This window comes from Neovison vison, chromosome 1 (genome assembly GCF_020171115.1).
Source record: "Neovison vison isolate M4711 chromosome 1, ASM_NN_V1, whole genome shotgun sequence".
NCBI classification, from domain to species: Eukaryota; Metazoa; Chordata; class Mammalia; order Carnivora; family Mustelidae; genus Neogale; species Neogale vison.
In genome coordinates this window covers 215867437-215890593 of record NC_058091.1, presented here as the reverse complement: position 1 = coordinate 215890593, position 23157 = coordinate 215867437, and the positions used below count along the sequence as shown (strand labels likewise).

The 23157-nt window shown below is 38.6% G+C and overlaps 2 protein-coding genes across 4 annotated transcripts in view; one reads left to right on the top strand and one right to left on the bottom strand.

Moving 5' to 3' along the window:
- Nucleotides 1–23157, bottom strand: part of FAM169A (family with sequence similarity 169 member A) — a 68766-nt gene that overhangs the window by 34026 nt on the left and 11583 nt on the right. For all 3 annotated transcript variants that reach the window (XM_044267049.1, XM_044267028.1, XM_044267038.1), the window contains exons 2-5: nt 18279–18413; nt 16602–16701; nt 16021–16106; nt 13807–13978 (exon numbers count right to left, since the gene is read on the bottom strand). In XM_044267049.1, coding sequence (XP_044122984.1) covers nt 13807–13978; nt 16021–16106; nt 16602–16701; nt 18279–18410 — 490 coding nt within the window. In that variant the 5' untranslated portion in view covers nt 18411–18413. The remainder of the gene's footprint in view (nt 1–13806; nt 13979–16020; nt 16107–16601; nt 16702–18278; nt 18414–23157) is intronic.
- Nucleotides 17582–17802, top strand: LOC122918527 (small nuclear ribonucleoprotein G-like). Its single transcript, XM_044267061.1, has one exon. It carries the CDS (start codon nt 17582–17584, stop codon nt 17768–17770), a length of 189 nt encoding a protein of 62 aa, XP_044122996.1. The 3' UTR covers nt 17771–17802.

Sequence of the window (23157 nt, the reverse complement as noted above, 5' to 3'; positions counted from 1 at the left end):
CAGTATGGAAGCTCCTCAAAAAATCAAAAACAGGGGCGCCTGGATGGCTCAGTGGGTTAAAGCCTCGCCCTTCGGCTCAGGTCATGATCCCCGGGATCATGTGGGATCGAGCCCCACATCGGGCTCTCTGCTCAGCTAGGAGCCTGCTTCCTCCTCTCTCTCTGCCTGCCTCTCCACCTACTTGTGATCTCTGCCTGTCAAATAAATAAATAAAATCTTTTAAAAAAAAATAAAAAACAGAACTACCATATCATATAGCAATCCCACTTTTGGGTATTATCCAAGAACTGAAATCAGGTCTCAGATATCAGCAATCCCATGTTCACTGCAGCATTATTCACAATAGCCAAGATGTTATGACAACCTAAATATCCCACTGATGGATAAGTGAATGAAGACAATGTGGTATACACATACAATGGAATAATATTCAGTCATTTAAAAAATAAATCTTGCAATACGTGACAAAATGGATGAACCCTGAGGACATTATGCTAAGTTAAATAAGCCAGCCACAGAAGTACAAATACTGTACGACTCCAACCATGTAAGGTATCTAAATTAGTCAAACTCAAAGAAGCAGAAAATAGAACTGTGTTCACCAAGGGCAAGGGAGATAGAAATCGGAAGTTGCCAATCAATGGGTTTAAAGCTTCATTAATGCAAGATTAGTAAATTCTATGTTATCTGCTGTATAATATTATTTCCACAGTTTGTCAACTGTTATTCTATATTATATTCTACACTTAAAAATCTGTTAAGAGGGCGCCTGGGTGGCTCAGTGGGTTAAGCCGCTGCCTTCGGCTCAGGTCATGATCTCAGGGTCCTGGGATCGAGTCCCGCATCGGGCTCTCTGCTCAGCAGGGAGCCTGCTTCCTCCTCCTTCTCTCTCTACCTGCCTCTCCATCTACTTGTGATCTCTCTCTGTCAAATAAATAAATAAAATCTTTAAAAATAAAAAAAAAAAATTAAAAAAAATCTGTTAAGAGTAGATCTTTGGTGTGTTTTTGGTTTTTTTGAAGATTTTATTTATTTATTTGACAGAGAGATCACAAGTAGGCAGAGAGGCAGGCAGGGAGAGAGGAGGAAGCAGGCTCCCTGCTGAGCAGAGAGTCCCATGCAGGACTCGATCCCAGGACCCTGGGATCATGACCTCAAAGGTTTTAACCTACTGAGCCACCCAGGTGGCCCAATGTTAAGTGTTCTTAAACCAATAAAGTAAATATTAATCTGTAACAGTGAATTTTATTTTATGATATGTGACTTTTGAAATAATTGAGGTGAGTGAGAACCCAGGCTAAAACAAACAAAAATGTATATACTGTAATGATCACATCTTATAAAATTCCAGAAAAACAAGCTATTCTATAGTAACAGCAAAAAAGTGTTTGCTTGGAGATTCATAATGGGAGGAGGAATGGTTACAGGAAGCAAGAGAAACTTTCAGGGATAATGGTTATTTTATTATCTTGATTGTGGTAATAGTTTCACAGCTGTAAACATATGCCAAAACACAACAAACTAAATTTTAAATATGGGCAATTTTTCTTTTTAATGTCAGTTATACCACAATAAAGGTAGGGGGAGAAAAGTGGAGGGAAAAAAAAAAGTCCAAATTAAAAATGGGCAAAGGATCAAACAGACATTTTCCCAAAGAAGACATACGAGTGGCCAATACACACATGAAAAGATGCTGGACATCCTTAGCCATTAAGGAAATACAACTGAAAATGTCAATGCCATGACACTTCATACACACAGCCTAAAATCAAAAAGAAAAGTCCAGGGACGCCTGGACTGCTCAGTTGGTTAAGCAGCTGCCTTCGGCTCAGGTCATGATCCCAGCGTCCTAGGATCGAGTCCCACATCGGGCTCCTTGCTCGGCGGGGAGCCTGCTTCTCCCTCTGCCTCTGCCTGCCATTCTGTCTGCCTGTGCTCGCTCACTCTCCCTCTCTCTCTCTGATAAATAAATAAAATCTTCAAAAAAAAAAAAAAAAAAGGTAAGTCCAAACAAGTGTTGGTGAGGATGTGGAGAAAATGCAATCCTGGTACATTGCTGAAAGGAATGCAAAATGGTGCGGTCACTTTGGAAAACCATTTGGCAACTCTTCAAAAGACTGAACTTAAGAGTTACCATATGACCCTGCAATTCCATTCTTTGGTATATACCCAAGAGAAATAAAAAGACATCCACACAAAAACCTGTACGCAAATATTCATAGAAATATTATTTAAAACAGCCAGAAAGCAGAAACAATTCAAAAGCCCCAAAAATGATGAAAGACAATATTGGTACATCCATACAACAGGGCATATTATTTGGCCATTAAAAAGGAATGAAGTGGTGATAACATGCTCTAACAGGGATGACATTTGGAAAGAGTATTCTAAGTCAAAGAAGCCTGACACAAAAAACTACTGTGTCTGATTGAATTACCGTATAATCCCCTTTATATGCCCAGAACAGACAAATCTATAGAGACAGAAATCTAGAGAGACAAGCTACTGGTCGCCCAAGGCCAGTGCCGAGGGAGCCTGAAAGAGACTGCCAGTGAGTACAGGATTTCCTTTTGGGGTTGATGAAAGTTATCTAAAATTGATAATGATGACAGTTAAACAATTTGGTGAATCTACTAAAAAAAAAAAAATGGAATTGTATAATTTACATGGATGAATTGTATGGAATGTGAGTACTACCTCAATAAAACTTTTAAAAATTTAAAAAGAACAGAGGCATCTGGGTGGCTCAGTCGGTTAAGTAGCCAGCTCTTGCCTTCAGCTCAGGTCATGATCTCCGAGTAGTGAGATTACCCTGCATGGGGCTCCGTGCTAAATAGGGAGTCTGCTTGAGATTCTCTCTCTCCCTCTCTTTGCCTTTCCCCACACACATGCTCTCTCTCTCAAAAACGTTCTAAATATTCAAAATATTTTTTAAAATTAAAAAAAAACAAAAAAGTAATTTATGTGTCATTCCAATAAGCCATTTATAATCAGATTTTTCACAGATACTCCCCAAATCTGATCTTCCCTTAGTTGACGAATTTTTCTGGAAATCTCATCACCCCCCTCCCAGCTGCTTACAGCAAAAAGTCAAGAATTCATCCTTAACTCATTTCGTTCATATCCCATGTACAATCCATCAGAAATCCTGCATCATTAGATTCATAATCTATCTCAAATATGATGACTTTTACCTTATCTCCCTTGTCCAAGCCACCATCACCTCTTCCCAAGGCAACAGCCTCTTAACTAATAATTGAACTCAATTCCAGTATCCCCTCTCCTGGTTGTTCACACAACAGTGTTAGTTACCTGTTCTGAAGGCAAATCAGATTGTGTTATGCCCATGTTCAAAACCCAATGAATTCTCATTACCCACAGAATAAATTCAAACCCTTTCCTTGGCCTATAAGACTATTCAGGATATAGCCCTGCCTTTCTCCATCCCTGTATCACACACTCCCTCTACTTTAGCCCCTGGCCCTCTTGCTATTTCTCAAACACCCTGAACTCAATTCTGCCTCAGGGCTTCTCCATTTCAGTTCTTTGCCTCAAAATCTCTTCTCCTGAAACTTCATTTATCTCATCATCCCCTTACTTCCTTCAGAGGTGGCTACCCTGACCTTTCTATTTAAAACAGTACTCACACACACACACACACTCTCCCTTATCTACTTCAGTTTTCTTCACAGCATTGTCTACTTGCCTATTCACCACCAACTCCTCCTCTAGAATCTAAGTTCTATGAAGGGAGTCTACACAATTTTTATTACTCTCTCAATTTCTCCCTCTTGCTCTTTCTCCTACTCACCTTCTTCCCCTTTTCTTTCCTTCCCTATCTATATAGCATCTTCCAAAACAGCTTCTGAAAGATGTATAAATTTCACAAAACTATTCAGGATCTATTCAAATTCAAGCACAGATATTCTACCACACTTGAGTGACTTTTTCTCTTCATGGAATCACTATTTCCTCTTTGTCCACGGGGAGTATGTCTTCCCTCACCTTCATAAATACGGTTTAATGCCTCACAAAGTCATCGGTAGGTGACTATCTCCACAGAGCACATGCATAATGTGAATTCTAAACAAATAATGTGATTATACCTACATGAGAGACTTTGTCATTTACCACTAGACAAGTATTCTCATCACAGTCTTGATGCTTTATAAATTAGTTATCAACATCAACTGTTGTAACAAACCAATATGGAAAGCTTAATATAAGACTCAGTTTTACTTAGGTAACAGTCCCACACAGATGCTACTGCAGAATGGATGTCTTTCTGAGGCACCATCATCCAAGAACAGTTTGTTACCTATTGTGGCCCAACAAATCATCCCAGATGTACCGGCTGAAAACAAAAATTTTCATTATTTATCACAACTTTCATATATATATATGGGAAACTGAAACAGCTAAAAGTCCAAACGGCTTCACTGCCACGAGATACAGATTGTATCAGCTGCTGGCTGGAAGGAAGCACAGCTTCATTCTCTTTAATGCAGCTGTTTGGGCTTCCTCACCACATGGCAGTCTTGAAGTAGTCACACTTCTTACACAGTGATTTAGCTTCTAACAGTACCAAAATGCAAACACTCAGGCCTTCTTAAAGTTTAGCACAGTGTCACTTGTGCTGCCTTCTACTGGTAAACCATGTCACAGGGACAGCCCAGATTCGAGCAGAGGGCACAAGCATCTACATAATGGAAACATGGTTCACTGGGGCCCACCAAACTGACAGAACTCAGTTCCTTCTGTCTCATGGCTTCTCCACAGACCAGGTGTTTGCAATCCACTGCATTCAGCAGATGGGAGGAAAAGAATCTTAACCACTTTGACCCAACACCATACGTATCATTTCTCATTACCTTAGGAAGAACTAGTCACGCAGCCCCACTACGCTGTGAAAGTGAGAGGAAAACATAATCCCTGACTGGACAGTTACTGACCAACGACTAGAATACAGAAGAGAAAGCACAAATCTCTGATCAATAGTCGGCAGCCTCAGCTAACTTTCCCCTTTCTCTTATCTTCTGGTAGATTAACACTTCCTTTTTAACTGTCAGGAAATCAATGAGCACATCTCAGCAGATAGTACCTTTTGCTGGCAGACTCCCTCCAGTTACATTTGGTTATCTCAGGCTGTTTCCAGTAACTTATATCCTTACACCAATATTCATGAACACTCACTTTATTTAAGAGAGTTTTGACTGATCTCATCTACATTTCAAAGTTACACTGACTTCTGAGGCACCTGGCTGGTTCAGTTGGTGAAGCCTGCAACTCTTGATCTTAGGAGTTGTGAGTTCAAGCCCCATGTTGGGTGTAGAGATTAGTTAAAAATAAAATCATAAAATCATAAATAAATATATATATAATTACAGTAACTTTTTTTAATTACAGTAACTTTTGTCAAAATCCAAACCTCCTCCATGTGACCAAAGTTACACTTCTTAACATTGTATCTCTACTTACTGTCCCTTAGGGTCATAGAACTTTGCATGTCAAAACTGAACTCCAGTATTACCAAATCCACTCCCCCTCCTATATTCCCAATCTTAACACCCTCCCACTTATGCACCCAAGCCAAAATCCCCAGGAGTCACCACTGGTTACCCTCCCTCCCTTTGGACATACAGACATTAGAGTCAGGGCACTCTGTCCACCCAAAAATCTCCCTCAAATCTGTTTCCGTCTCTGTCCCTATTGCTACATTCCTAGTGTAGGTCCTTCTTTCACCTGGACTACTAAAATAGCTCCCAAATAACAGACTTCCCTGATTTCAGAACACAGTTTCCCTACCCAATCACAAAGCCCTACAAAAAATTATCTCACTGGGGAGCCTGGGTGGCTCAGTAGGTTAAGCATCTGCCTTTGGCTCAAGTTATGATCTCAGGGTCTGGGGACTGAGCTCTGCGGTGGGCTCCCTGCTCAGTGGGGAGCCTGCTTCTCCCTTTCCCTCTGCCACTCCACGTGCTTGTGCACTCTCTCTCTCTCAAATAAGTAAATGTTTAAAAAAAATTACTTCACTAAAATATTTGTTATCCCTACATAAAATTCACTGATAGCTCCTTTGCCAGTGAAATTCCAAACTTACTTCTTTATGGCATTTAAGACCCTTCATAAGAGGACCCTCCAGGACGCCTGGTTGGCTCAGTCATTAAGTGTCTTCCTTCAGCTCAGGTCATGATCCCAGTGTTCCAGGATCAAGCCCCACATCCGGATCCGTGCTCCACAGGAAGCCTGCTTCTCCCTCTCCCACCCCCACTTGTGTTCCCTCTCTCACTGTCTCTGTCAAATAAATAAATAAAATCTTTTAAAAAAATAAAATTATTTATTTATTTATTTATTTATTTTAAGATTTTATTTATTTATTTGAAAGACAGAGAGAGAGATCACAATAGGCAGAGAGGTAGGCAGAGAGAGAGAGGAAGAAGCAGGCTCCTCACTGAGCAGAGAGCCCAACGTGGGGCTCGATCCCAGGACCCTGGGATCATGACCTGAGCCAAAGGCAGAGGCTTAACCCACTGAGCCACCCAGGCCCCCCCCCCTTTTTTAAAAGATTTTATTTATTTATTTGACAGACAGAGAGAGATCACAGTAGGCAGAGAGGCAGGCAGAGAGAGAGAGGAGGCAAAGCCACTTTTATTTATTTATTTTTTTTAAAGATTTATTTAGTGGGGCGCCTGGGTGGCTCAGTGGGTTGAGCCGCTGCCTTCGGCTCAGGTCATGGTCTCGGGGTCCTGGGATCGAGTCCCGCATCGGGCTCTCTGCTCAGCGGGGGCCTGCTTCCCTCTCTCTCTCTCTCTCTGCCTGCCTCTCCATCTACTTGTGATCTCTCTCTGTCAAATAAATAAATAAAATCTTAAAAAAGAAAAAAAAAGATTTATTTAGCAAAGCCACTTTTAAATAGCACTTTCTCAATGACACCTTCCTCTAGGCAAAACTTGCTGTTCCATTTTTCAATGACTACTGTTATTGATACCTCAAATACAGCATTTATCAAACTGAACTATAAGTAGTTATTTAATGACTGTAATTTCCTGTTTCATCCACAAAATTTTTGGTGCTTTGAAGGCACAGGAATGCAAAACCAGCTATCTTTGTGTCTACACTGACAATGCATCAGCCCTAAGAGATGCTTATCGGAAAGCAAGTGGCCCTTCAGGTGGCTAGAAATTCACATGCAAACAAAGTAACCATTTCCAAATGACACATTTCAGGTAGCCAAAGAGTTGCTGGGACTTTCCTTGCTCATTTCCTTCAAAAAAAAAGGATTACACCTAGACAGACTCAAGACCCTACAATATAACCTCATTCTTCAACACAAACTTCTACTGTTTTGCCTTTAGCTGTACTACTAGTCTTTATCATTTTATATCAGTTTTGATATACTTTTTAAAAAAATCTTTAAACAGAAGGGCTAGAGAGCTGAATTTCAGTGAATAGGACATGAGCGATTTGTCCAAAAGGAGGAAAGATCACAGACATAGTTCTGTTAAAAAGTCTAAAAATCACAAGAAAAGCTGACTAGCAAATGATGAGAGGGAAAAACACTTTCATTATGAATTACTTCAAATGAGGATTACAAAAACCAAAAACGTTTCTCTTAGCAGTGACTGTAAATCCCTTGTGACTCAACAATATGATTTACAGTACCTGTTTATTAGACTGTGCTTCCTTCGTACAGTTCTTTGGTTGGGCTTTCACAAAATACAGGTTTTCGAATAGATCAAGATGGTTCATACTTGAAGCCAGATAATAATGGACAATTCTAGGGGCGCCTGGGTGGCTCAGTGGTTTAAGCCTCTGCCTTCAGCTCAGGTCATGATCTCAGGGTCCTGGGATCGAGCCCCACATCGGGCTCTCTGCTCAGCAGGGAGCCTGCTTCCCCCCCTCTCTCTGCCTACTTGTGATCTCTCTCTGTCTATCAAATAAATAAATAAAAATCTTTAAAAAATAAAAAAAGTAAATAATGGACAATTCTAAAACAACAGCTAATGTATGTCCTCAATTTTGTTCCCTCCAGCTCATCTATATTAAATGTGGTTGGTATCTGATCTACACAAATTTTCACCTTCTCTATTTCTTGACATAGGGCAAAGAGTTATAAAATTTCCAAATTTTAGGGGCGCCTGGGTGGCTCAGTGGGTTAAGCCACTGCCTTCGGCTCAGGTCATGATCTCAGGGTCCTGGGATCGAGTCCCGCATCGGGCTCTCTGCTCAGCGGGAAGCCTGCTTCTTCCTCTCTCTCTCTGTCTGCCTCTCTGCCTACTTGTGCTCTCTCTCTGTCAAATAAATAAATAAAATCAAAATAAAATAAAATAAAATTTCCAAATTTTATAATACAAATTGAATTAACAAAGGGGCTTCCCGCTTTTCAGCTGCATGTGATATTTCTCATTAGCAATTCCATAGTTAGCACAGCCCTTTTATCATTACAGATCCTGTGAGGACTTAAAAAGTTCAGCCAGTTTTGCAGTAGACACTGATAAGATTCTGGATATAGTTCCACTTTTCTAAATGTTCATTTTTAGGTGTTTTTTTTTTGTTGTTGTTGTTGTTTTAAGATTTTACCCATTTATTTGACAAACAGAAATCACAAGTAGGAAGAGAGGCAGGCAGAAAGAGGGGGAAGCAGGCTCCCCGCTGAGCAGAGAGCCTGATGTGGGGCTTGATCCCAGGACCCTGAGATCATGACCTGAGCCGAAGGCAGAGGCTTTAACGCACTAAGCCACCCAGGCGCCCCCACTTTTAGTTTTTAATCAAAGTTTAATGTGTACATTGTTTAGAGCACAATAGCCCTATTAGACTGCAAAGAAAAAAAGCAGCCCTGTGACTTGCCTCCACGATCCACTTTTAACTTTTAAGAAACTATCTTAAAATTTTAGACTCATAAAACAGTCACAAATATACACAGAGGCCCATATACCCTTCATCCAGCTTCCCTAATGTTAACATCTTAAACAACCAAAGTACTATTATCAAAACAGGAAAATGAATATTGACAAAGTACTACTGACTACAGACCTTATTCAAAATTCACCAATTTTGCCACTAACGCTTTTTTTCTGTTTCAGAATCCAATCAGGATTTCACACTTGATTTAGTTTAGTATCTTTTTAGTTCTGGTCTTTGATAATTACTCCACCTTCGTCTTTCATGATTTTGACACTTTTAGAGATTACTATCAGTTATTTTGTAGATAACCTTCAGTTTGGCTTTGTCTAATGTCCTCTCATTACAAAATTAAGGTTATGGGTTTTGGACAAAAATACCAAAAATGATGTTATGAGGTGAACCATGACAGACTATGGACACTGAAAAACAACCTGAGGGTTTTGAAGGGGCGGGGGGGTAGGTTGGGGGAACAAGGTGGTGAGGGCACGTATTGCATGGAGCATTGCGTGTGGTACAAAAACAATGAATACTCTTACGCTGAAAAGAAATTAAAAAAAAAATAAAGATGTTATGCCCCTCTCAGTACATTAGAGATCAGGAGTCCATGATACTGATCTGGCGGTATTAACTGTGATCTAGTAAACACGGTGTCTGTCATGATGCTCTATGTAAATACACTATTTTTCTCTTTTTTTTTCTTTCTTTTTATTTTATTTTATTTTATTTATTTATTTTTTTTTTTAAGATTTTATTTATTTATTTGACAGAGAGAGATCACAAGTAGGCAGAGAGGCAGGCAGAGAGAGAGAAAGGAGGAAGCAGGCTCCCTGCTGAGCAGAGAGCCTGATGCGGGACTCGATCCCAGGACCCTGAGATCATGACCTGAGCCGAAGGCAGCGGCTTAACCCACTGAGCCACCCAGGCGCCCCTCTTTCTTTTTTTTTTAAAGATTTAATTTATTTATTTGTCAGAGACAGAGAGAGAGAGAGCGAGCGAGCACAGGCAGACAAAGAGGCAGGCAGACGCAGAGGGAGAAGCAGGCTCCCTGCCGAGCAAGGAGCCCGATGTGGGACTCGATCCCAGGACCCTGGGATCATGACCTGAGCCGAAGGCAGCTGCTTAACCAACTGAGCCACCCAGGCGTCCCTATTTTTCTCTTTTCAATTAACAAACAATATTAAAGATAAAATTTATATTATCACTCTTCTAAATGTATCAAATGGACCCTAAAAACTATTACTTTGATGACCCTCATCATCCACTGAACAAACTATTCCTTTACTATTGAACTAACCTCCTTAACACTCAAGAATTTTGTAATGTTCCGGGGCGCCTGGGTGGCTCAGTGGGTTAAGCCTCTGCCATTCGCTCAGGTCATGATCTCAGGGTCCTGGGATCAAGCCCTGCATCGGGCTTTCTGCTCAGCAGGGAGCCTGCTTCTCCCCTCTATCTCTGCCTGCCTCTCTGCCTACTTGTTATCTGACTCTCTGTCAAGTAAATAAAATCTTGAAAAAAAAAATTTATGTTCCTTTTTCTTGAACTTCTATTTTTTTTTTCTTTTTTTTTTTTTTAGATTTTATTTATTTATTTGACAGACAGAGATCACAAGCAGGTGGAGAGGCGGGCAGAGAGAGAGGAGGAAGCAGGCTCCCTGCTGAGCAGAGCACCCGATGCGGGACTCGATCCCAGGATCCTGAGATCATGACCCGAGCTGAAGGCAGTGGCTTAACCCACTGAGCCACCCAGGCGCCCTTGAACTTCTATTTCTATTGTACTTATTCTACAGAATGTTATCCTGATGTAATATATTTTTATACCTGAATTACACATTTATTATCCAACCGTTCTTCACTGCAAAAGCATACCTGTATAAAAATATAAACAGACATCTCCTATGAAACAAATGGAACTCACTTTTTTTTGGTTTATGATTCCATGAGTGAAAATTACTTAATACCAGAAGGAGACAAGGTTTAGCATTAATCCTATTCCATTTTTTTATAGATCAAAGTGCTTAACAACCATAGAAGAGACCAGAAAACCTTTAGTTATGATGACATTAATCAATTCTGTGAGCTCCCTCAGAGTCAGGTACCAGATTTCATACAACAATCTACTGTAAAGAACTATTTTTAATAATTTGACATCTACCTAACCCAAAAACATACAAACATCTCTATGTCCCCCACAGTGATCTCTTTAATTCAGGCTAAAAAGAACTTATGTAGTTTCTTAAATTTAACTGTACTGTAATGGGATTTGACACCAACAGTCTCCTTTTATACATCAAAACTCTTTTTTACATCCCAAAGATGATCCCAACATAATGATTTGGTATTTGATTTAAAAATCATAAATAGTAAGTTACACCATAAGGCTCTCATTCAATGCCAAATCTGTTTAATAAAGATTTAATCTTTTTGTTACTGGTACAGTTTTTTTCCCCTGAAACATATATTAGGAATACTTCTACCACAAAATGTTTTAGTATTTGTTTTGGACAATTTTTTCAAAATATTGTACATCTGGGTTTCCTTTTAAAAAATGCTTCTAGACTGAATTAAATGGTTATTAATTCAAAGGCTAGTATAAAGACACCTAATTCCACTGTTATCTGATAGATGACAGCCAGAGCTTAAAGTGGGAAAGAACTAAAATAAGCAGTAAGAAGGTAATGCAATTGGTAGAGAAGTATGGAAGGGGCTAAAAGTGGTAGACAAGTAGCACTTGGAAACTCAAGGATATAAAATTTAGTTAACTACCACAACAAGCAAAAATAGAGGACAGGTCATAGAGGAAAGAAGGAGTCCTAAAAAGCACATGACAGAAAGAGAAGCACACTCTTGGATCAAGTACTGATCAGAAATACTGAAGATGAATGCTATGCCCTTTAACTGTGTAACTTTAAGCTCTAAATAAGTACAGACTAATACGTGCTCCAAACATTTATGAGCTAGTTTCAGTAAGAACTCCCCTGGAGCCAGTATGAGAAGTGGGGGGGAGAGGGGGAATCTTCCAATTACCTTAGGAATTACCTTGTATAACATAAAGCATAATGCAATTAAAACATATCTCAACCCCAAACTAATTAAAACATTAAAAAAAACTGATGCCTTTTATGAAATGCTTCTATTTAACCAACATTATTTTCCTGCCACTGTATAATGATCTTTCTGAATTACATAAATTATTGATTCTACTTCAAATTTATACAAGAATAAAAGAGAGGAGAACCAAAGTATTTATTAAAACAGCAAATCAGCTGGAGTAACTGGGTGCTCAGTTGTCTGAAACTTCAGCTCTTGATTTCCGCTGAGGTCATGATCTTAGGGCTATGAATTGAGCCCCAAGTCAGGCTCTGTACTCATCAGGGAGTCTGCTTGAGACTCTCTCTCTCTCTCCCTCTAACCCCTGCCCCCAGGTGTGCAATCTCTCTCCCTCTACACTAAATAAATGAATCTTGGAAAAAGATAAAACAGCAAACCAGTTTAAAGTATAAAGATCTCCGTTTTTTATTTTTGAGAAAAAGTGACCTTCTTTTCACCAACTGCATGCACTAATTCTTTTTTTTTTAATTTACTAATTCTTAAGTGTGTACTAATTATGTGATTAAGGCATCAGTCACAACTGTTCTGTATACCAACAATGAATTCAGTATCCTCTTTAGACTTGATCTGACCAAAAGGGCTGAATATGGAAGGTGTAAAATGTGAGAAAGGCTGAAAATAATGTGAGTGTTCTCTACGAAAGGTCTTCTGGTCAAGGTACAGAAAAGGCCAACTTTGTTTTGTGGTGGTTATAAGGTGTAGGGTATATGTATACATGTATCAAAGCAAGTTAAATCTTTCTGGCTCCAGTACCCCTAGGGAGCAGAAATGGCAGGAAAATAGGTAACGCAAAATGAACCACCCATCTTTTAGGAATAGTGTATAGTTGGGTCTTAGGATCAAAAATCCAAACTTTAAATGGAATGCTATGCAGCCATCAAAAGGAATGAAATCTTGCCATTTGCAACGATGTGGATGGAACTAGAGGGTATCATGCTTAGTGAAATAAGTCAATTGGAGAAAGACAACTATCATATGATCTCCCTGATAGGAGGAAGTGGAGATGCAACGTGGGGGGTTGGGGGAGTAGGAGAAGAATAAATGAAACAAGATGGGATCGGGAGGGAGACAAACCACAAGTGACTCTTAAATCTCACAAAACAAACTGAGGGTTGCTGGGGGAGGGGGGTCAGGAGAGGTGGGTGGGGTTATGGACATTGGGGAGGGTATGTGCTATGGTGAGTGCTGTGAAGTGTGTAAACCTGGCAATTCACAGACCTGTACCCCTGGGGATAAAAATACATTATATGTTTATTACAAAAAAAAAAAAAAAGAATTAAAAAAAATCCAAACTTTATAGATTAACAGTTTCAAAGCTATTTGAATTCTCTAAATATATTATTTTGTGTTTCATGGTAATCAGCAAAGCTGCCCTTAATAAGCCAGACTGAATCAGCCATGTGAGGGAGACAAAGGCTACGCATTTGGTCCAAGGGTAGACAACTATTTTAAAAGCAGCCCAGAACAGTGACAACAGCAGGAATCAACCACTTTAAATAAAGGGAAGGATGTGGTAGGGTGTCAAGACAGTCAAACAGGAGGCTCAACGCACAACTTTCTTTGTACATACATGAAGAAATCTTACCCTCTGTCAAACATTTATTTTTGTTTTGTTCTTCAAGACTTTCCTAACAACCCTCATTTACAGAGAAAGGTAGAAATACTCCCAAGAAATATTAAGTAAAATCACCTCAATTTAAACTCTAAAGAGTCACTCAAAAAGATACCAATATGGTATGGGGTCTAAAAAGGAGGTTTCCATAATAAATAATTTAAATAACTTTTAAAGACTCACCTGTAGGCTTAACTGAATAAAACCCAATGGCCTCTCCTTTCTTCCAAAGAATCTTGGCGTAATCAGTACTGCTGTGACACAGGAATGGTATCTCATTTCTCTCCATTTCCTGTTTTCTATAAATAATTCGATTCAGAACATACAGAACCACTCTCTCCCCAAGAGTTCTCACCTGGAAAGAGAGTCAGACACCAGGCACAACAGTTACAATATATATCCATTCAGAATGCTACCTACCTTGCTCCCTGCTTCCACACCTCAGACTAGTATTCAAAGCACTTTGAATACACTCAAAATGATTTCTTAAACCCTGCATCACACAGATGAGACCCATCATTCATAAGAGTAATAATCCATTTCTACAAACACATATGTGAAATACTGTCTCAGCAAAATTCTAGAACAGGTAAAATGAGATTCTAATGTACCAATGCCCTGTATCTCTTCCTCAGTGTTCAAGTGTGTTCTTTTTTCTTCCAGTTGCCCAGATCTTGGGTCTCCCCCCAAGCTAACTGCTGCCCCACCACCTCTACTGCTTCAACTTTTTCACTTCTTTAGCCTCAATAGTAAATAAAAAGTGGGGGCAGAGGGGGGAGCTTCATGTAATCCTCTAAGACTTTAAGAATAATTACCTTATTTGGTGAGCAAGGCCTTTCTCATCTTTTCCAGGTAAAATTTTCATTTAACAGTCATGTCCTAGTGGTGTAACTATAAGGAACTGCCAGTTCACTCCACACACAAACCCACAGACCCTTCTTGCTAGATCATATGAGTGATGACAGTGGCACAAGCAAATCTGATAAAAACAAACTTGGGGCAATCACAGAATGGAAGCAGAGCCTCAATTCCTACATGAAAGGCCACATGGTCACTGGGACCCCCTCACCAACTTTCTGACATCAAATGATAGAGTTTTCCCCATAGACATCTTTCATCACTAAAAACAAGAGTTCTATCCATAAAGTTTATTTCTCCAAGTCTCCTTAAAGAAGCACAAGAGTGCCCTCTAATTAGGTGAGTAAAGGGGGAAAAAAGCATTAACTATACATACTCCACTCTCACCATAACCATACTACACACTACAGGATGTCAGATACCAAACAACATAGGAAATGACAAAGTTCACTAGCTTTCACGACAACCCATTCCTTCCCTGAACAGCTCTGACCAGTATAAAATTCTTCTTCATCCTGAGATGACCACAGCCAAAGACTAGACTTTGATACCCTGGAGCCACATAGCCTAAAAAAAAATTTGAAGAAAGCCATGGCATTCCCCTAAATTTCATACCACAGGAACAACTAAAGGAAAAGACTGATCTAATGCAATTTTGGGCACTCTGGCCATTCTAGTCCTCTCCTGCCCCACATCCTTAATCTCTCCACTGGGACTTGCAGATATTACAGAACTCAATGAAGTGAAGTTGTTGCTAAGACTGTGGGGGCTTTGCCTATAAAAGCTTAAGTGTTTTTATTAGCTTTTTTGCTTACCTTGGTTTTACTTCTAATTAACTAAAGCCCAATCATCTTCCTATATGCTCTTTTAGCTTGTTTTTCATGGTATACATGTGCAGTTGATCGTTTGAACACTTGGGTACTACTTTTCATCATGTTCGCTCATAATGCTCTTTGCTTCTTAATTCTGCCTTTCACAGATTGTTCTCCCATTCAGAACTGTGGCAGGCAGAAATGATCAGCATGCCACTGTGTCTTTCTCTAAGTAAACGATAAAATGATGACTGGGGCAGGAAAAAGGAGAAAGTCTGGCAGTATGCTACTAAGGTTTTCCCTTCTGGTCCACTGATTAGAACACTTGAATAGACCACCTGACATGGCCCTACTGACAGGGAAGTTTTCTGGTCAGTCTCTCCTACAGACAGAGAACCTTGGCAAATATACAGACAGAACGACTTTTTCTCTACCCTGTGAGAAAATCAGAAGCTAATGTCAATACAGGTCACTCCAGTTCAAGTGACCCATAGGTATTGGCTCTTCATCACCCAATTCTCTGATACTTTTAGAACCACGTAATATTGAGGAAGCCCAATCAGACTACTAGTTTCATCACAACAATGAAACTCAAATGGTTTAATACAACCTGGTTATACTAAAATGGAGAAGTACTCAATAATTTCAACAACTATCAATGTCTATGGGAAACAATACTGTGAAATGATCTCAGAAAAAACACTTTTAAATTATAAGATCTTGTTACCTGCTTAAGCCCCTCTCTAGAAGGGACTGATGTTTTCACAATATCATCAATAGCCCACCACTGATCAGCAAGGTAAAGTGCCACAGCTAAAAGAGAATAAATGATTATTAACACTTAAGCTTTACCGTATTTATTATTATTTGAAAAAGTTTATACAGGTAACTTTAAATATACCCACACTTTATTATACAATGTGGCCCCATTTTATACCACTTTATCTTATTTCACACATTAAACATTTAATTATAAGCAAGTGAAAATTTTATTTACCAAAATTTAGTTTGAAACAGTTTTTTAAATTCTTTCATGCAGCTACTTTTTTTTTTTAAAGATATTATTTATTTATTTGACAGAGGTCACAAGTAGACAGAGAGGCAGGCAGAGAGTGAGGAGGAAGCAGGCCCCCTGCTGAGCAGAGAGCCCAAAGCGGGAGCTCCATCCCAGGACTCTGGGATCATGACCTGAGCCGAAGGCAGAGGCTTTAACCCACTGAGCCACCCAGGCGCCCCTCATACAGCTACTTTTTAATAACTGTTCGGAGAAAAGTTCCTCAATTGATAAAGATTAAGCAGAAAAGAGACCTGTGAGTGAGTCCTCAGGTGCAAAAAGAGCAAGAATTTTCTCAGTCTGATCTCCACCATAAAGAGGTACAAAGCCTACATTTGACAGGCTAATAGGAATCTGAAATGACAATTGATTAGAGATTAGTGAAGTCTGTTAAAAAAATATTGGACAAAACACCATGCTTCTACCAAAATATTAAACTTTCTCTACATTAATGCTAATTATGTAACTTAATTTCATAGAAGATATTTCTAGTATCAAAAAAAAAAGTAAATCAGACTTACTTTTTGCAGGAATTTTACTATCTTGGGGGAAAAATTTAAGTTTAAGTTTATTTAAACTTTATTATAAAAAAATTTAAGTTTATTTCAACAAGTATTACTACTATGCTCTAGCCACACACTTGAATAAAAACAAAGGCATGATATGGTACATAAACTCATTAAAAAACAACTATAGTTTATCCTCTGTTATTCAGACAACTTCAGCGGGGGGGGGGATTCCATTTTATAGTAAAAGACATCAGAAAGGTACCTTTGTTTTTACACTGAGATACATAAGATTTTAAGACTTAAGATTTTTCTACCTTCATTAATCTGACCATAATTCCCCATTTACAGAAATTACAATTCAGGTAATTATAAAATATGGTGCCTATAGAAGAACAGACTTTAAAGAAGCCTATAAACATCATTTTCTATAAATAAATAAATAAATAAAAATAAACAGCATTTTCTAGGAGAAAACTCTGAGGCCTAGAGAGGCTAGAGAACTATCTGGTTCACAGTGGAATGTTAACAATCCTTCTATCACAATAGATCATGCTTACTAATTAGGAAGTTTGATAGAAAAAGGAAGATTTGTGACACGAAAATGTGTTATTCAATGTTTTGATTATTTTTTTATTAAAAAATTTCTAGGCCAGGCCCACCACGAGAGCCCAAGGGATGCCACGAATTCTGTTTGGAGGCATCTTTGAACTCCCCAAGTAGACCCCATGAGCAAAGCTCACTCTCCCGAGTTGAAAAAATTTATGGACAAGAAATTATCAATGAAATTAAATGGTGGCAGACATGTCCAAGGAATATTGTGGGAGTTCGATCCATTTATGAATCTTGTGATAGATGAATGTGTGGACATGACAACCAGTGGGCACCAGAACAATATCGGAATGGTGGTAATATGAGGAAATAGTATCATCATGTTAGAAGCCTTAGAACGGGTATATACAATAGATGTGTTCATCAGAAGAATCAACGGCTTCCACATGTCCCCTCTCCACAGTACCTGTTCTACTACAATATAAAAATCAGGTCCGTGTGCATTTTCATATTGAACTTTTTTTGTTAAATAAACTTTTATAATAGTAAAAAAAAATTTCTAAAATCACAAATTCCAAATCTAAAGTAAATTTAATTTAGATAGGTCAAATATAGTAATGCATGTCAGCAAAACTTATATGTAATTTTAAAGGCAAAATATAAATATTAAGCAATAACCTATAGAGTGTCTTTTAAGACTTGATCATGCTGCTGTACTAACCAATCAGTACTTAACCATTTTACTGAACAGTCTTCTGATGCAAATTTCCAAAGTGATCAGTTAACATTTTTAAATGATTAAAAAATAAGATACTGATTTCATGTGTAAACTCAATGGAAAAGGTTGACAAAAACCATTTTTGCACACCTTACCGTAACATTGAGAAGAGAAAAACATTCAGGGTTTTCAGGGTCCCCACACCTTAGATCTGACATATAATCTTCAGCAGAATTTTCCAATTCCTCATGACTGCAATTATCCAGCATATCCACAGGGAATGCCATCCTCTACAACAACCAACACAGGACAAATGTTTCAGCATATGAAATGTTATCTTTCTTTACTCATAGAAAAAACTTATTTTAACACCGCACTTTAAGGAAACTTAAAGTTGTATGCCAAGACAGAGAACAATTTGAGCCTGCTGATTGAAAATGGACATCAAAAGAAAACTTTGTGGGGAGCCTGGGTGGCTCAGTTGGTTGAGCATCTGCCTTTGTTCCGGTGGTGAACTGGGGTCCTGGGATCAAGACCCATCAGGTTCCCTGCTCAGCAGGAATGTGCTTCTCCCTCTCTATCTGCCTTGCCTCTCTCCCTCTTCATGCTTCTCTCTCTCTTTCTCACTGTTTCTCAAATAAATACATAAAATCTTTAAAAATAAGAAAACTTTGAAACATTCATTTATATTAAAAATAAGCAATGAAATAGAAAATAATGAGTAATTCCTTAAATTCAGCTCAGGTCAGGATCTCTGGATCCTAGGATGGAGCCCTGCATGGGGCTCTGAGCACAGCAGAGAATCTGCTTCAGCATTCTTCTTCCCTCTGTCCCGTCCCCCTGCTCTCAAGCTCTAAAATAAATAAATAAATTTTTAAAAATTTTTAGGTAAAACTAAAAACATAAACCAAATAGTAGTAGATGGAAGAAGCATAATTAGGATGCTAGTTAAGAGAATGTATTGTTTTTACTCTCTTACAGACAAGATCCCAGCTTAAATTCAAGTAAAATATTGAGACATTTAACATACCATACCATTGACTAGATGAAGCTCAAGAAAGATTACTATTACACCATTTCCCTTAAACCAACTCAAAAGACTCTCTTGAAAATCAGCTACCAGAACAAGCTATGAATGAAATACATTTGAAAATTTCATTTGCTGGGGTGCTGGGTGGCTCAGTCACTTCTATCTCTTGATCTCAGCTCAGGCCTTGATCTCAGGGTTGTGAATTCAAGACCCACGCTGGAGCCCAAACTGGGCATCGAGCTTACCTAAAAAAAATTTTTTTTTTTCATTTGCTCGGACACCTGACTGGCTCAGTAGGTGGCGCATGTGACTCTTGATCTTAGGGTTGTTGAGTTCAAGCCCCACCTTGGTTGAAGAGATTTCCTAAAAATCTTTCAATTTTTTTTTTAAAGATTTGTTCATTTGAGAGAAAGAGAGAGAGCGAGCAGGGGAGGAGCAGAGGAGAGGGACGACCAGGCTGATCCCACTACCCTCAGATCATGACCTGAGTCAAAACCAAGAGTTGGACACCCAACTGACTCACCCACCCAGGTGCCCCTAAAAATCTTTAAAAAAAAATTTTTTTAAGTAATAAAAATAAAAATTTCATTTGCTAACAGTAATCATAATCTAAAGGATAAAACTTAATGTTTGAAGTCTGTCAAAAACTTAGCCTACAAAAGCACAGTTGATTATAGTCATACAAAAATAATATGGCATTCTAGATAAAGAATACAAAATGATGAAGAAGGAAAAAATTGGACTGAACAGCAAGTTTTTGGTGATTTTCTTTCTTTTTCATCTACTGTTACTATGATAATTACAGTTCTTAAAGATTTTAACTGCTAATGTCACGTTTTAAGTGCATGTTTTTGGTTCCATTATTGTAAGATAATTCTAATAAATGGGCAAAGTAGGTGATCTGAATAAAGAGCCCAATGATCCAGCCCAGAGTAAGACAATTTTAAAGCAGTTAACAGTCTCGGACGTCCTGGTTTTTTATCTACTACGCTTCAGGGAAGAGTCATGTGTGGCTAGTCCACAGCAGAGTGAGTCAGAAACAAGAGCAGGCCTCCCTAAGCCATTGATCTGTCCTCTATCCTAAAGCTGCCCAACCTTCAATAATTTACATACCACCATTAACATTTTTCCTAGGGTGTTAAATGCCTCTTTCACTATTTAACTAATGTATTTCTCAAATCACTTCTGTTAATTTTCTTTATTAAGTAAGCTCTACACCCAAAGTGGGGCTTGAACTCACAACTCCAAGATCAAGAGTCAAATGTTCTACCAACTGAACCAGTCAAGCGCCCCTCAATTCACTTCTTTGAAAATATACACACAGCTCTCTCCATCTTTCCTCCCCTCCTCTTTTTTAATATGGTAAATATGCATACGACACAGCATTTTAACTATTCCTAGATTTATAATTCTGTGGCAGTAAGAATACCCCCACTGTTGTACAACCATCACCACTCTCTGGTTTCCAGAACTTTTTCACCATCCCAAGTAGAAACTCTGTATCCACTAAACAATCACCACTCCATCCCCTCTTCCTTCATCCCCTACTAACCACCATTCTATTCTTTGTCTCTATGAATTTGCCTAATCCAGGAACTTTGTAAGTGGAATCACACAATAGCTGTCCCCTTGTGCATGGCTTATTTCACTTAGCATAGTGGTTTTAAGGTTATCCGTGTTGTAGCAACGTAGGAGAACCTTAGTTCACTTTTTCTTTTCTTTTTTTTTTTTAAGATTTTATTTATTTATTTGATAGAGAGACAGCGAGAAAGGGAACAGAAGCAGGGGGAGTGGGACAGGGAGAAGCAGGCTTCCCACTGAGGAGGGAGCCTGACTAGGGCTGGATCCCAGGACCCTGGGATCATGACCTGAGTGGAAGGCAGAAGCTTAAGGACTGAGCCACCCAGGCGCCCTCTCAGTTCACTTTATTTTTTTTTTTTAATATTTTATTTATTTGACAGAGAGAGAGAAATCACAAGTAGGCAGAGAGGCAGGCAGAGAGAGAGAGGGTTCCTCGAGGAAGCAGGCTCCCTGTGGAGCAGAGCGCCCAACTACGATCCTGGGACCCTGGGATCATGACCTGAGCCAAAGGCAGAGGCTTTAATCCACTAAGCCACCCAGGCGCCCCTCAGTTCACTTTTTAAGAAACATTTTATTCATCCTTAACTATAAAATCACCAATGTGATCTATTAGATTATACATTTTCCTAATCAGCATTAAAATTTCTAACTATCATCATTTAAATGTTCACCTGAGTACCACTTAGAAAATCTCCTAAATCACCAGTGTGTCAGCACATTTTAGAAAACATTTCACCATAGGTATAGCAGTGCTCACCATAAGAAAATACTATTATAAATCAAAGGCAAGTACATGACTAAATTAAATAAAGTGTAAAAACAGAAATTCATTATCTTTCATTCTTAAACCTCTTCAGATGGCCATTTTTAAACAGAAAAATAATTGTCTCTGGGCTTATATTATTAAATAACTATTTTATTTATAAAATAATTATTATTTTTAAAATTTTTAAATATTAAATTACTAAATAATATATTATTATTCACATACTTACACAAAATGAAATAATTGTTTTCCCACAGTCCAACAATTTAAAAGCTTTGAAATTTGCATAAAGAGCATTACTGAGGAGAGAAATGCCACTAAGTAGTTGTGACCCCTGAATTCAGTTTAAAAAACTATAGCATCATAGTTTTTAAAATGAAAAGAAGTAGAGGGGCGTGTGGGTGGCTCAGTGGGTTAAGTCTCTGCCTTCAGCTCAGGTCATGATCCCAGGGTCCTGGGATCAAACCCTGCATTACATGGGCTCTCTGCTCAGCGGGAAGCCTGCTTCCCTCTCCCCCTTTGTCTGCCTCTCTTTCGACTTGTGATCTCTCTGTCAAATAAATAAATAAAAGCTTTAAAAATAAAATAAAAATAAGAAAATATTTCTCAATTCCAAAGCCTCCCCCTCAACATACACTCCTTCTAAAATGTTTTTGGGGGCGCCTGGGTGGCTCAGTGGGTTAAAGCCTCTGCCTTCGGCTCAGGTCCTGATCCCAGGGTCCTGGGATCCAGCTCTGAATCGGGCTCTCTGCTCAGCAGGGAGCCGGCTTCCTCCTCTCCCTCTCTCTCTCTCTCTCTCTCTCTGCCTCACTGCCTACTTGTGATCTCTGTCAAATAAATAAATAAAATCTTTAAAAAAAAATAAAAAATAAAATGTTTTTGGGTTGCAAGTCTGTCCTTAAATCCATTACTTTTATTACCAGTTGCTCTCAATGTTCAGTTTCATTGGCTAAATGATTACATGATAGCAATTAATTGAAGATGAAAGAATTAGAAATTATTACAAATCAGTTAACAATAGCAAGTAACATTTACTGAGAAGTGACCATATACCACACTTTAAAGAGAGAGCCACATTGAAAAGACAGTGAGATATTTCTATTAGCCCCAATCTACAGATGAAGAAACAATGTCATACCACTAGTAGGGCTAAAAGAACAGGAATCCAAACAATTGACTATACCTTCCAATATTATCATTTTTACTCAATATGCAAAATCTTACTTGTCATGGTTATATGAAATATTTCATAAGCTATTATAATAATTCCCTTGTTATTAAATATTCTATTCACATATTACAAAAGAAAAGAGCAATTGGAATTGGAATTCTATGTATGACCCTAGTTCTTCGGTCAGCTCTGCCACTAGCTAAATCAGTGACCCTGGGCAAGTTACTTACCCTCTTTAAGCTTCTGTATTCTCATTGATAATGTGATGCAACTGGACAAGATAATCCTAAGGACCTTTTCACCTCTAAACGTTTGTAATTGTTTATAAAAAAATATTGGTTAACTTATGACTGTAAATTACTAGCCTTATGGTGGGTCTACTATAGTTTAAAGGCAAGAGAAAAATGGTTAGGGTCTAAAGAGAAACATAGGTTGCTATGATAAATCACTCACTTCTCCCTCTTTTTTGTTGTTTTTAAGCTTCTG

Bases quoted from the DNA above. Each gene is read 5' to 3' on its own strand.
- LOC122918527 (XM_044267061.1), top strand. From the start codon at position 17,582: ATGAGCAAAGCTCACTCTCCCGAGTTGAAAAAATTTATGGACAAGAAA.